The sequence below is a fragment of the Heliconius melpomene genome, chromosome 21, assembly GCF_056956725.1.
Source record: "Heliconius melpomene rosina isolate 202511_hmr_F chromosome 21, ASM5695672v1, whole genome shotgun sequence".
Classification (NCBI taxonomy): domain Eukaryota; kingdom Metazoa; phylum Arthropoda; class Insecta; order Lepidoptera; family Nymphalidae; genus Heliconius; species Heliconius melpomene.
In genome coordinates, this window is record NC_140409.1 from 11,987,514 (window position 1) to 12,002,282 (window position 14,769).

Below are 14,769 nucleotides of genomic sequence, written 5' to 3' on the forward strand. Positions count from 1 at the left end.
TTATTGCTTAAAAACATTTGTTATAATTATATTTATACAAGTAGTTTTCCTGCAAATCAATTAAAATAGAGACAAACAAATTTGTCATTTTATGTTATTATATATGAAACAATAATTTGAATTTATGCAATAAGTTAAATAGATTGTAATCTGTAAAATAGTCATTATCTATATATTTATTAACTTATAAGCAGTAGTTACATTGTTGACATTTTACCTGGACTACAAAATGTAAAGGATAAACAAAATCATTTGTTTCCTATCAATTTTAATTAAATAAATATTTTACTTAAGTATATATAGTGTTATGTTGTAGAATATTTGTTTTTTAAACAATTAATGATAATGATGAAAATACTAAAGTAAAATGTAATTAAATGTAACATAATATACAATTACTTGTTTTTTAATATATCTATTTTTGTTTATAACAATTTCTGATAATCTGCAAACTGTCCATTATTAACTATACAAAATCTATTTATTGATAAGTATATGGAAGACACTATTACATATAAAATCAACATTTTATTTTCTTTGTAATGTTCCTCACACTGGACAAGAAAACTAAAATTTACATCTTCCTCCAATCAACGGACTGCCAGTTTTTTGAGGTTTAAAGAATATGATAATGCTTCATATAAATTACTGCCGATTGTGGCAGTTCTCAACACAATTTATTAAATCTTCAGATACATCATTCAACTTCTTTTTAACATTATCATATTCTTTGAAGTCCATAAAAATGTATATCAAAATATTATTAGTATGTTCACTTACTTTTCAATGTATCTATTTTTCTTTATAATAATTTTTGATAATTTGCAAATTATCTATTATGAACTACTTAGGCAAAATCTTTTTACTGTTATATGTAAGACACTAACATATTATAACTTACTTAAATTTTAACTACTAAGACTGAATCACATAGCTTGCATATTGAGTTAAGTTTAGTTAGTCTAGTCTAGATAGGTTAGGTATTTAAAACAACAGCTTGAGATCTTCTGGCAAACATCCCTGCAGCACCTAAGTGACAGCACTTGAGCAGCAAGGTCCACTATGATTATCTCCTTGGCATTCGGTCCTGTTTTAATTTGGGTGCGAATACAAAATTTCCATTATCAGCCCTTTTGGAAGAGATGTTTCCATTTGGTTAGACTTATAATGTAATTTAATAACATTTTAACTTAAAAAATAAACTTTCATTTAACTTTGATTAACTAGAAACTTGTACTTTTAACTGGACTATACATATTAGTGCTTGGTGTAATTTTAATATAAATTAAGATAACAAAATATTACCTTTTCCTTTAACATTGTTTGAAGTAATATTTGTATAGCATTTTATATTATATTTTAAAATCAAATTTCTGAACAATTTCAATAAGAGAGGTAGACCAAATATTGTAACAACTTCTTTTTCTTAAAGCATAAAATAAGGAACTTCTTTGGAATCTCTTAAAATCTTTAATGATGTACAGTTTGTGATATGCCATCCTGCAACATTAAAGCCATTTAGAACGCGGGGACGAAGGGATGTCCATGTTAGAAGTTAAAACAGTGTGACTGTAAAACCAACTGGTTTTGTAAATTTAAATTACTAAAAAAACTAAAAATCTTTGTACTTTCTATTTTGCTTCTAATTCTCTTTCTATTTCATTAGAAATAGAAAGAAATTCAGAGTCTAAAGGATTAGACTCTGATCTTTCACTCGGTGTAATGCTGTATCAAAATAATTAAACTTTAACTTTGACATGTTTCTCAGCAAAGCCTGACTTACTTAGTCCTTGCTTATGGTTTCTAAAGGTTTTGATTTCACTTTTGTGTTCACTATTACATCATCCAATGTTCTTTATGACATTATGAGTCCATATTTTGAAACTTATAACTTTTTTTATTAGCTTTATGCTGTAGGTATCCCATTTATAGATTTATTTTAAATTATAAGATTTAATTTAAATAATATGTTACATATATTGACTAATAGTAATTATGTAACATTAGGTGAAAATAACAGTAAAATAAACTTAACTGACATAAATAATGTAATAACCTATCTATTACCACCCTCCCCGCCTATCTATTACCAAGCACCTATCTTATTTTTACAAAAGACAGATAGCAAGCATGCTATCTTATTATTTACAAATTAACTTAGCCAATACTGTGGCTATAAAGACAACTGTTCTTCTTGTACATACTTGTTCTTCTTGGTAATACAACATGTTTGGAATCTGTTCCAATTCATTTAAATTAAATGATGAGACAATAGAGGCCATCTCTGGCAATAAATTATACAATAAAACAAATGAAATACATAATAATGTAAAATTAAATAGAATTTGTAATGATAATGATACAAACTTGGTGCATCAAAGCAAACAAGGGATGTTTAATAAAGACTTAGAAATTTGGTTATTTTTAAACAGTACTTAAGTATTATATAATTTTCTTGTACTTTGTAGCTGGCTTCGAAGATCTGAGGCTATTTTTAATTTCAATAAACACCAAGTAGCTAGTATGTACAATAGAGAAAAAGCAGTGGCAGTGGCTCTTTAATAATTTTGAAAAGATCTTACAAATTTAAAGAACATAAAGATATTGTGAGCCTCTCTGTTGAGCAGACTATTCAAATGGCCTATGATGAGTATGAGCATTTCATTGTTGTAGGTGTATACAGAGCTCCCACTGGGTTATATGAAAACTTTGAAATAATTTTAGAACAAGTACTTGTAAAATTATCTGGATCTAACAAATTAATAGTTGTATGTGGTGATTTTAATAATAATTTACTAGAAAATTCCACTATTTGTACTAAATTCAGGTCATTACTGAATGCATATAACCTAGAAATAATTTATTTCTAGAGCCAACAAGAATCACTTATTGTACTGCAACTTGTATTGATATTATTTTCACAAACTCCACAACATGTAAAAAGTCAATAATTACTTAATATGTTAAATTCAGATCATTGCGGACAGTTGGCTTCCTTAAGTTAGTTAGTTAGTTTCCTTCCTTCCAAGTAATATAACAGCAAAACTTAATTACAAAAAATAAGCCCAATTTACTTCTAAAACTGTTAATTTCAGAAATTTGTTGTCATTTAATGAATGGGCACCGGTAGGGATTCATATGAGTAGACAAAGTTAAGTATATGAACATTATAGTGAGAAAACATTTAACCATAGTGAATCATTTGTTAATTATGTTAGAGCTTATTCTAAATAGTTAAAGAAAGTATGTGCCATGGCAAAATCTTTACATATAAAAATAAAGTTAAAAATTCTTTTGATAAAATTAAAGTGACATCATAAATTGTGAAACTGGAACAGCTAAGAAACATAACTCTGAATTTAAATTAAAAATGTACAATGGTTTAACCAGATCTGATCAAGAAGTTGCATGTGTACTGTTGCTGTGTGTATTTGAAAATTCTTTGCTAACATTCCAGTTTCAACAACTGAAACACTTATATCCTCCACAACGTCGCTGAATCATTACTTAAGGAGAGCATACAAAAATGCAATGTAGATTTTAAATGAGTCAATTCAAAAGATATTGTTATTATTATATTCAAGTCCCTTGATATCAAGAAAACATCAGATCTATGGGGTATTTCTGTAAAATAGATCAGCTATATAATAGATACTGTTGCTCTGCACGTCACAACTATATTTAATAATTGTATAGAGTATGGTGTGTTTCCTGACCTAATGAAGTGTAGTAAAGTCACACTTATATTTAAATCGGCCAATAATTTTCTACCCATTTCTATACTACCCTCGCTTAGAAAGATTTTTGAAAAAAATATTCTAAATCAAATATTAATGCATTTTAGTTCACATAATGTTATACAACATAAACAGTATGGTTTTACTAAAGGATGTTCAACTACAGATGCTGATATAGGTCTTATAAAGAATATATATGAGGCTTGGGAGGGATCGCAGGATGCTCTTGGTGTGTTCTGGGATTTGTCCAAAGATTTTGAATGTGTCCAACACTCAACATTAGTCATGAAGCTATACCACTACAGCACAAGAGGATGTGCACTTGAGTGTACTTGAGTGCACTTTTGATCTCTTACTGACTGATTCTCAATATATTGACAGTTGCATCCCAATATATTTTTGAAAATGTTGTGTATGTTAAGAAAAACATTAATGATTTCACCAAAATTGGTGATGTACATAACATTAAAACTGGAAATGGGCTTAAACTTAGTGCACCTGTGACTCGATTGCATCGAATCTGGAATTAATTTATGGGACAATGTGTATTTTCTATATCATGATTTAAAAAAAATGTGAAAAGATGTTTGTGTGTTAAAGGTTATTACCAGATTAATGATTTTATAAATTATAATACACCTTGGAAATGAAATGCTCGCTCCAGTCTGTTTCAAAGGTAACATTGTCACAAATAATTACATATGTTCTTCTCAGGTCTGAGGCACTAACTTAAGTGAACTGGTGGTATATATTTGACATTCAAAAAATGAAGCTTGTAACTTTTTTATTTTGAATATAAATATTTGAATTTAAATAATAGGATGAGCAGAGGGAATGTAGTGTTAAGACTTGAAATAGTAAAACCACATAGTATGTGAAAAATAAGAAAGAATTTATTAAACAATGACAAGAATAAGTGAACAGCCGATTTTTAGTGCTCTTTATTTATTTATAGTTTTTAGATATTTACAAGTACTTTTAAGTCTTATATATGCTTGTAATATCAATTAACCTACCGCTAGTAATATCCTTATTAATATACACAAACAACACTTAATTTGGCATTATAACTATATGTACACCATGGATGCTCTAAGAGTCCATTACGGTTATGGCAGAGATATTTAATGCCAGAATTAACAAGTTTCAGCAGGACCCAAGTAAAACAGCATCAACTTTAGCTGCAGATTTCACTTCCTTCAAGACTTCTATCCACACTGCACTGAGTTCTTTGCAGAAACAGTTGGAACTTCTCAGTCAGGATATCAATCGCATGGAGGTGTCCAGAAGGCGAAAAACACTTTTAATCCATGGTTTGGCCGAGAATAAATCAGATGTTGGCACTTTGGTTGTAAATTTCGTGGCAAATAATCTCGATATGCCTAATTTCTCCACTTCAAACAGTGGTTCAACTTCAACAACAAACTATTTAAACAACTCCACTCCACTAGAACAGCGTATCGGTTGGACTGCTCGCACAGTGATAAGCCTCCACCCGTAGTGGTAAAATTTTCGGATGCTCAGGTGCGGCACAGCATTTGGTTTGCGAAGACTAAGCTTAAGGGATCAGGCATCACAATATCGGCATATCTCACAACTCACTGGAGTGGTGGTGATGGGATCATCAACGTCATAGCTCCGAATGGCTCGCGTTGTCGAGTGGAATGGATCGAGAGTGGAGTGGATCGAGTCATGGCCGATCTCCAGATTATACCCGTTGCTCCAGAAAAGTCTCCGCCGGCGGTGCAGGAGAGTGTGGTGGGTTCAAAAAACATTGTTAATAAAGTTGTAGGGCAACGGTGTAAGCGAGTAGTTAGAAAGTAATTAAATAGTATTAGGTTATTTACTTTCTTTTTTATTTTTGATCGCTATTAGTTTTCTGTTTGTGAGTTAATTTTATTCTTAGTTCTTCTTTTTTACGTAACTATTATTAATTTTTGTTCTTTGCCTTTCTACTTGGCTATTTACAAATTATATTACAATTTGATCTGTCAGAAAGGAATGCGCAACTGACATATGATATTATTATAGACAACATTGTATATTATAGGTTATTACTTGCATTAGACAGATGGCTTTTGTCTGATATTATTAACATGTTATTCAAATATTATTCTTATAATTTATTTATTTTCTTATTGAGTTACTGTCCAAACCAATCTGAAACCAATTTGGTTTGGTTTCATTGTTATTATTTTTTTTTCCTAATGGATTTTCTTAATGTTTTTTTATACAAATTGAAGGACTATTCTTTTCTTTTTTTTGATTCGTGACAGATCAGTTGTAAGAAAGTTTTATATTTATCTATTTATTTCTTATTATTTATCATTAATACCGCCTGAAGCCCCGCGGTTAACAGAATAGCAGCAATGTAACATTGCTATTACACAAGTGTCAGGCGCATTGAGTTTCTCTTTGCACTTTATAAAAACCTTCACAAATACGATAATGTCGTAGTATTGGAAAGAGGTTTTTCATTATATATAATAATTAATTTGTGATTTAATTTTTACCTTTTTAATTATTTCCTGTGATAAAAATATTAAATAAATATTAATTCAGTGGCGTAGTGGTGGAGGAGCACGGGGATCATGCCCCGGACGCTGCTCGTAAAGGGGTGGCGCCCCTTTTCGAGCAGCCGCGCAGCGCGAGTTAATCTGCTTAAATTAACAGCCAGACAACTTTAGCGCAGAGGCAGAACATTTGATGTTTATGTCGTGCACCTGTATGGTAAAACTAAGTTGACATTTACTATATAAGCAATTCATCTAATTTCTAAACAATATCGAAATTTCGAGGGGAGAGCGATGCTTAATTCGTAAAATCTTAAATAAAGTAAACTTCAATTTAAAATAAGCCACTGTTTTTAAAAGCATTTAAAAAATTCATTTATGTACACTTACAAGGAAAATTTAAAAGTTTACATATGACAAAGATACATTATTAAGATACAAAAGAAACAATAAATTTAATATATGTAGTTACCTAATTATTAAATTTTATTACAATAATAATATAGTGAACACAAATCTTAATGTCCGTCGTGGTAAGGGCATCAGCGTTGGAATGTAAGCGTAACGTAGGTTGTCGTTCGATTCCCACTTTAGGGTATGAAATAGTTAATATTTTCATTGCCTACCTCTGGTAACGAAGTAAAGGGCGGTGAATTCGGCGGAATGTGGCGAGAGTAAGTGTCTTAATGGAGTGTCTTGTCACTAGGTCTGCCTACCCTACAACATGAGGGATATAATGTGAAGTTAAAAAAGAAAAAAAATCTTACTTTAGAATGACTAAATTAGTGTAATACTTAGATATGAATTGAATACAAATGTCGATATTGCCACATAAATTTGTTCTTAATATTGTAGTTGTTAACTATCAGTAAGCTTTATCTAAATAATTAGTTCAATAATAGAAACATCAGAGATGAAAAATTGTAAATGTTTGTGATATGAAATTAAAAGTTATTTAATATTTACTGCAAACATTTATTCATTAGTATTTTCCGCGTAGGCGTATAATAGATATAGAACTATACAAACTTAAGTTGGCAAGCTACTAAACTACCTAGCTAGCTAGCTACCTATTCTATGTTATTTTTTTTATCTATGTTAGTTATTCATATATCAGCCAACCTTTTTCCCGTAATTTGACCTCCTGAACATTATTATATATTTTTTGTTTTTTATAAATTATTAATTTTATTTCTTTTGTTTATATTATAATTATTGTTCTTAGATAAAAATTAGTAAAGTCATCACAATGTATGTAAATATATAGTATATAGTGGGATCAACAAATATTGACCGAATGTTGGTGACTATCACGATGTCAAGAGTCAAGAGCGGCCCTTATCTCTTACGCACGGTAATGGAGGACGTTATATTCATTTATGTTAAACAGAATTGATGTAATTGAGCTATTTCTGAAATATTACGCTTTATATGAAAAAAATAAATAAATAACAGTAAACAATTTATTGTATTTGTCTGTACTTATTTACATTTATACGGCCAATTACGTCCAATATAAGCTTTAATTAATTTTAATTACTACCGTATAGGTCTGTTTTAAGAAAACATATAAAAATTGAGCGTAGCGGGATATGAACCCGCACCTCTTGGGGTACGATTTCCAAGTGGCGGAGTTTCACATCCCGCTACGTTTAAATATTTATATATTTTCTAAAAACAGATCTATGTACTTAGTTAGAATTAATTAAAGGTTAAGTGTGAATAACACTGTTCATCTGTTTTATTTCTATAGTAAAAATAAAAAATAACAATTAATAAAATCCATGTCCATCAATAAATCTGGTGTGAAACAATATCTTTAACTAGAATACCCAGCAACTCGAATGTTACCAGTTTATAGTATCGATTTCTGAGAGTTGGTAAGTATTTAACTTTAAACACAAAGGAAAATACGTGGTTTTATTTATTTATATTATTTTAACATATTGAAATCAGCTTCACGCTCTATCCCGCACGCACAAGGGGAAACTAGTGTTACCGTTCCTAATTTTTTACTGAAATCTAGAGGCATTGCATGTTGAATGTTGCCTCGACATCAGAGCGAAAATATCATGATATAAATTTAATAAAAAAATATATTTTCTAAAGTGGGGATCGAACCCACAACCAGTCGTGTTTACAGTAACACACTTGCACCACGACTGGCCTCAATTTTAATATCTTGAAATAATATATTAAATTATTATGAAAGGAAATAAAAGATACACTGTAATTAAGTACTGATTTAATAACAAAATTACAATCACATTAGCTTAGAGCAGAAAAATAGAACAAAACGTTCACAAACTTACGTAGAAGTCACTTATACATAATAAATATGTTTAATAAAAATAAATAAATAATCTTAAAACATCGTTTCATTATAACTATTTTAATATAAACTTCCCTTCCTCTTCATATTTTAAGTTAAGGCGGATTTTTATGTGGTTCATCCAATGCAATTAGTTCTGAAACAAAGAAATATATTTCAATTTACCTAATAAACCAAGACCACCAGGGTGATATAGGACAGTGAGTGACTGTAAACGCTATGGTTATGGGTTCGATCCTAATTCGGGGGAACGAACTATTTTTATTTCTAGTCCGACTTGAATTCCCTCACTCAATATCCAATAGTAGGGGAGCCCAGGCGTAGATTTTATATAGGAAAAAACTTTGTACCCTACAATATTTCAAATTATCAACATATATAATAGTCGACCAGTACAGTACGGAACGTCTTAACAGACAATACATTATATATATATATATATATACTAGCGGCCCGCCTGCGGTTTCGCCTGCGTGAACTACGTTATTATTAATTTCTGTCTCCATGAGTACCTACGTCCTATAAGTGACGTCCATACAAAATTTGAGACTCCTAGCATTTGTAGTAACGAAGTTTCATACAAACTTTCAACCCTAAAAACAACCCCTTAGAAATCGAATATTGCAAATTCCCGTCTTAGCGAGCACCTACGTCCTATAAGTAACTCCTATGCAAAATTTCAGATTCCTAGCAAGTGTAGTTTTTGAGATTTCGTGATGAGTGAGTGACCTTTCGATTTTATTTATATAGATATAAATATACAATGCCTACCTTGCTTTTAATTCATTGATATATTTATATTTCATTAATATTGTTTACTGAGTGCACCTACCAGCAGTTATATCTAATACAGTCGTACCACGAATGGAATTTGAACTCACAACAGTGTTCATTACACATTCCCACGAAGTCGTTAAGATTATATGAAGGTTGAATCATATTATATTATACTAGCGGACGCGCGCAGCTTCGCTTGCTCATTCAGAGGTTAATTTTAAAAAACAACGAAACGTGTTCATTGAAATATTTTTAAGAGTCTAAATTTCAAATTTTATAAAAATCGGTGGCGATTTAAAGATTTTTCCATACAAATTTTCAACCCCTTATTTGCACCTTTAGGGGGTGAATTCTAGAAAACCATGAAACACATGTTCAATTAAATATTTTAAGAGTCTAAATTTCAAATTTTATAATAATCGGTAGCGTTTTAAAAATTTTTCCATACAAACTTTCAACCCTTTATTTGCACCTTTAGGGGAAGAATTCTAGAAAACGATGAAACACGTGTTCAATTAAATACTTTTAAAAATCTAAATTTCAAATTTTATAGAAATCGGTGCCGATTTAATTTTTTTTCCATACAAACTTTCAACCCCTATTTCGTCCCTTTAGGGTTAAAATTTTTTAAAAACCCTTCTTAGTGGATGTCCAGATTACAAAAGAAAACATCTGTCCAAATTTCTACGCACAGCGGTTACGGCTGTGCGTGCGTCTTACCTCAGTCAGTGAGGACAAGTCCTTTTATATATATAGATTTTGATACGAGTAGGTACCTAAGCTTAACACTTATTTATTTTCAAGTGAAAAAACTGTTTATAAAAAAAAAATCAGCTTCATGCTGTATCCCCGAACAGCGGGATAGGCAAAGCGAACCTAGTGTTAAGATATAATTCTGGAGGCATTGCGTGTTGAGGGGCAGAACTCAACGCCGCGCTTTGCCTCGACACCAGAGCGAAGAAATGGAAATATAAACGTAAATAAATATTTCACTTCCCAGTGGGGATCGAACCCACGACCGTCGCGTTATAGTCACACCTTTCTGCCGCTGCGCCATGACGGCCTCTTATTATGAAAATTTTCTAATATTATGTTAAAACTGTCCGCGAGGTCCAAGCTGACCTTTTAGTGAGTTTTGAGTATTCATTTCATATACAACTAATTATACTGTTTGTTGACAACTACCCTACACTTCCAATACTGGTAGCAGCGTCATATTTTTTTGTGTTCAATTAAATTAAAATGAAAAGTAAAAGATACAGATAAAGATAAGGATGCAAGAAAAAAATATATGCAATAATAAAGAAAACGTGTGGAAACAACGCTATTCTTATATGATAGTAAAGATGATGAGGGTGCAATATGCGGTACCTATATGAGAATTGATATATCTTTTATGGTATTTTTTTTTATTTATATCTAATAATAAACCTAATTTTAACAGTTTTCTTTTACCATCCTTCAGTTCAGCTTAAGGCTCGCGACCTATAATCTGCGGGAAATGAATGAAGCGTGAGCCTATCAATTAATAAAAAAAAAATAATAAAATAAAAAAAAAATACAGTCGAATTGAGAACCTCCTTCTTTTTGAAGTCGGTTAAAAAAATACTTTTAACAGTTTTTACACAGAGGTAATTGTTACAGAGATCTCCTTTTAAGCAATTAATGCCTGTATTAGGAGAACCCGCTCTTCCAATATAATATCTAAAATATCTGCTTTAACATTAAACTCAAAATATTTTACAAATAAAATAAATTAATTGCTTTGTACATTATATAACTTAGGTTGAAAATGTATTTATGTGTATATGCTTGCATAATTATGTGTGTGAATTTTGTTTTGAAATAGAATGGTTTGTTTACTATGTAGGTCCTTTCCCCAACTTCCCTACCCTTAAACACTCTAACAATAACCAAACTATTCAAGTCCACTTACATAACAACATTCGACTCCCAGGTGCCTCTGAGCTGGGCACAGTACGACTCCGCTGATCCGCACTAGGTTCCCTGGGTCGCAGTCCTCAGTACGCAGACAGATGCCACCCTGCCTAACGCATGGTTCTTCTAGCTCGATGATGCTTACCACTAGAATTTGAAAATTTTAGGTTATTTTTAGAAGTTTTATAAGCAGGTAAGATTTAAATAACCATTTTTAATATGAGTAATTGATGAATACTTATGTGTAAGAAAATATTTAGTTTGTAAAAGGTAAATTGTAGATCTGTTTCCAATCTAGCCTTCATCTTTAAGCTATATTCCGCATTTAACACACACAGGGTAGGGTAGAGGGATCCTAGTGATAAGACACTGTGTTCCCCACTTTCTGATTGAGTGGCGGAACTTAACGCCGCGTTTTTGCCACTACAAAAGTTCTTTGAATTGTGCACCTTATAAAGTGAGTACCGGATGCAGTTTATGGGAACTTCCGCTCAACCTCTATAAATAATTATAATATATACAAAGATAATAATATTACGTTTGTATATATTATAATTATTTAAATAAATATATATTTTAATAATATTTTTTTTTACATTCGCACCGTATCCAACATTGAATTGCATTTAGTATGCAAAAGCCAGAGGTAACATTTCGTACCCTACTTGCCATTCTATTTTCGATACATGGCGTATTTCTAGATGTTAGACCTGCATTTATAAACCACTCTTAAGTCTGAGATCGATCTTGAGATGCAGTTTTTCCTCATATAGACACCCTAAACAAATATTACCTAGTCTAAGAAATATCTAAAATACATTTCCAAAATGAAATCTGAACTCACAAGCGGTATACAATGAAATTTTATATTATTAATAACACCAAGTCTAGATTTAACATTTGTTTACTGTTTGAAATTAATATTCTCGTAAATATTGAATTTACTGCGGCAATGAGCGAAAATTTAGTTCTAGTCTAACTATAAATAAATCTGACTCGATCGAGTAGTAAATAATAATATATAGATAGTAAAATGTATGTAATAATGTGCCTTAGTGTTCAATAGTCAAGGTTATTACTATTTTGTTAGAGACTAGTCGTGTAGAGGGCTAGAGAGCTAGAGGGCTAGAGGAAGAGACAGGTTCGGACCTCGGACAGGTCGAATTCGGAGAAATGAAATATTTGTTATTTTCATGTTCTTCACTCTGATCGGAGTATTGTTTTAAAAAATATTACAGTAAATAAAAACAATGTGTACAAGAATATTTTATGAAATACAGAATAGGCCAATACAAGTGTACAAAACCATCCATCCATTAAAAATTTTAAGCATTCTTTAGGGAACCTAATGTAAAGACTTCCCTTCCTTGGCCACTCTCCGGCAAAGATATTGAGTGGAGGTTAATGAGTAAATGTGTTCTGTGTTAATGACATATATTGTTTAAGATTCTAATAATATGAATGTATTTTTTATTGAGAAATCAAAACAGTATAGGTGGATAAGCTTATGGATATTACTACAGTACCTATACATGTCGATATCGACGATCGAGAATAGATTTTTTCTATTAAAGCGGGGAACTCCCCCTATCATACTATAAGTGCATATAACATAATATATATTATATGCACTCATATAAAATATAACTACAATTTAACTAAGAGTAAACTATTTCATCAAAAAATATGTATAATAGAGAGAGATTAGAAAGCACTTCCTTCGCCCTAACAGTTAACTTACTGGAAATTACTAACAAAGACAGAAAATATTATCCAAAGATATATATATATATATATATTATCAAAAATAAATTTCAAACGACCCTTTTCTATGAAGCCTTTTACGGAAGGGAGCTTTTAATTTGAAAATAATTTCGTTTTCCAATATTCAAAGTGATGTAGGTACATTTTTTTCTAGGAACACTAAATAATTGTACTGAGAAAAAGTCATGAAGCAGGTCTTCAGTTTTTTTTCAGAGTAAGAATACAAAAGCATTTATTTTTATAATCGTATTTATATATTTTAAAAACTTATGAAAAGCGTTGAAACTACCAAGAATATTATTCAAAAGTCACATTTTTATTACACTCAATTAAATTTATTTTAAAATTAATTTACTTAAAATAATAAATATAGATTCCATAATGTGCATTTCTAAAGTGATTATATATTTCACAAAGCTAAAAAAAATACTAAAAAGTACTTACAAAAATCCATTAAAAATAAAAACTAAAGATAAGTACAAATCGCCAGCACAACAAAAACAAACTTACATTCTAACGTCGACCTCCCTTTTAATGGGGTGGCAGCTACCCATGGCACTATCAAAATCAGCACAGCAAACGCGAAAACGTGTTTAAACATTTTATTTATTGGTAGAACTTATCCAACCCGTGTCCAAGTATCGTCTGACCACACCGTCATCCAACACGCATATTTATAGCATTTTGTTGATAAACAAAAGAGGAAATTAAAATTTCCCACGATTAATCATTATACGAACTCTGTAGTTGATGAGGAGAATTTTCTCCGTCTCAACTCACTTTCTCGAAGCCCCTTTCGAACTGGGGGCGAGGTGACGTGATAGTAGATGATAATTCTAATCAATAGGTCATTCTGTTATATTAGTTTTAAGTTTAAATACTAATTACGTAATGTTTTAGAAATTAATGAATATATGTATTGTGTATTTTGTGCATTATTTACTATTTTTAGTTCATAATTGGAGTTGTGGCGGATTTCTCTTTTTCATTTATTTTTTTATAGGTATATAAGGTATATAAGAAATAGAGTAGTTGATAAGAATCATATAAGAAAATTATAATTGATAAGAAAGTAAGTCCAGGGAAGTAATGAAAATGCCATAAAACTTAACGACTTTTCAAGCTACTAGAATTCACTATAAATAAATATAATACGTATAACCTTACTTTTACTTACTTAACTTCACGCTTTATCCCTAGCGGGGTAGACAGAGGGAACGGAGTTCCAAACGCCCGAGTTCTGCCCCTCAACACTCAGTGCCTCCGGTATCTTAATACTAGATTCCTTCTGCCTATCTTGCCGTTTGCGGGATATAGCGTTACACAGATTTTTTTATTTCCAAATATACAATCTATTAGTATATAGTGTACTAGCGGCCCGCTCGCGGTTTCACCCACGTGAACTATGTTATTATTAATTTCTGTCCCCATGGCTACGTCCTAGTGACGTCTATGCAAAATTTGAGACTCCTAGCATTTATGAAAGCATGAAGCACGAAGTTTCATACAAACTTTCAACCCCAAAAACAACCCCTTAGAAGTCGAATATTACAAATTCCCGTCTTAGCGAACACCTACGTCCTATAAGTAACTCGTATGCAAAATTTCAGATTCCTAGCACATGTAGTTTCTGAGATTTCGTGATGAGTGAGTGACCTTTCGATTTTATATATATAGATATTAGAGAACCATAAGTGTGTTCATAATC

At 31.0% G+C, this 14,769-nt stretch overlaps 1 protein-coding gene across 1 annotated transcript; it reads right to left on the minus strand.

Annotated features, from left to right (window-relative positions):
• Positions 1-8,478: 8,478 nt before the first annotated feature.
• On the minus strand, positions 8,479-13,731 carry LOC146527277 (uncharacterized). Its single transcript, XM_085206473.1, has 3 exons — positions 13,572-13,731; positions 11,296-11,444; positions 8,479-8,718 (listed from the first exon to the last, which is right to left on the minus strand). Exons 1-3 carry the CDS (start codon positions 13,660-13,662, stop codon positions 8,713-8,715), a joined length of 246 nt encoding a protein of 81 aa, XP_085062599.1. The 5' UTR covers positions 13,663-13,731; the 3' UTR covers positions 8,479-8,712.
• Between the last annotated feature and the right edge of the window lie 1,038 nt (positions 13,732-14,769).

Excerpts from the sequence above, each read along its gene's own strand:
- LOC146527277 (XM_085206473.1), bottom strand. The coding sequence starts at position 13,662 with ATGTTTAAACACGTTTTCGCGTTTGCTGTGCTGATTTTGATAGTGCCA. Across the intron at positions 11,445-13,571 it reads AGGGAGGTCGACGTTAGAAT|TGGTAAGCATCATCGAGCTA; the intron begins GTAAGTTTGTTT and ends TTCAAATTCTAG.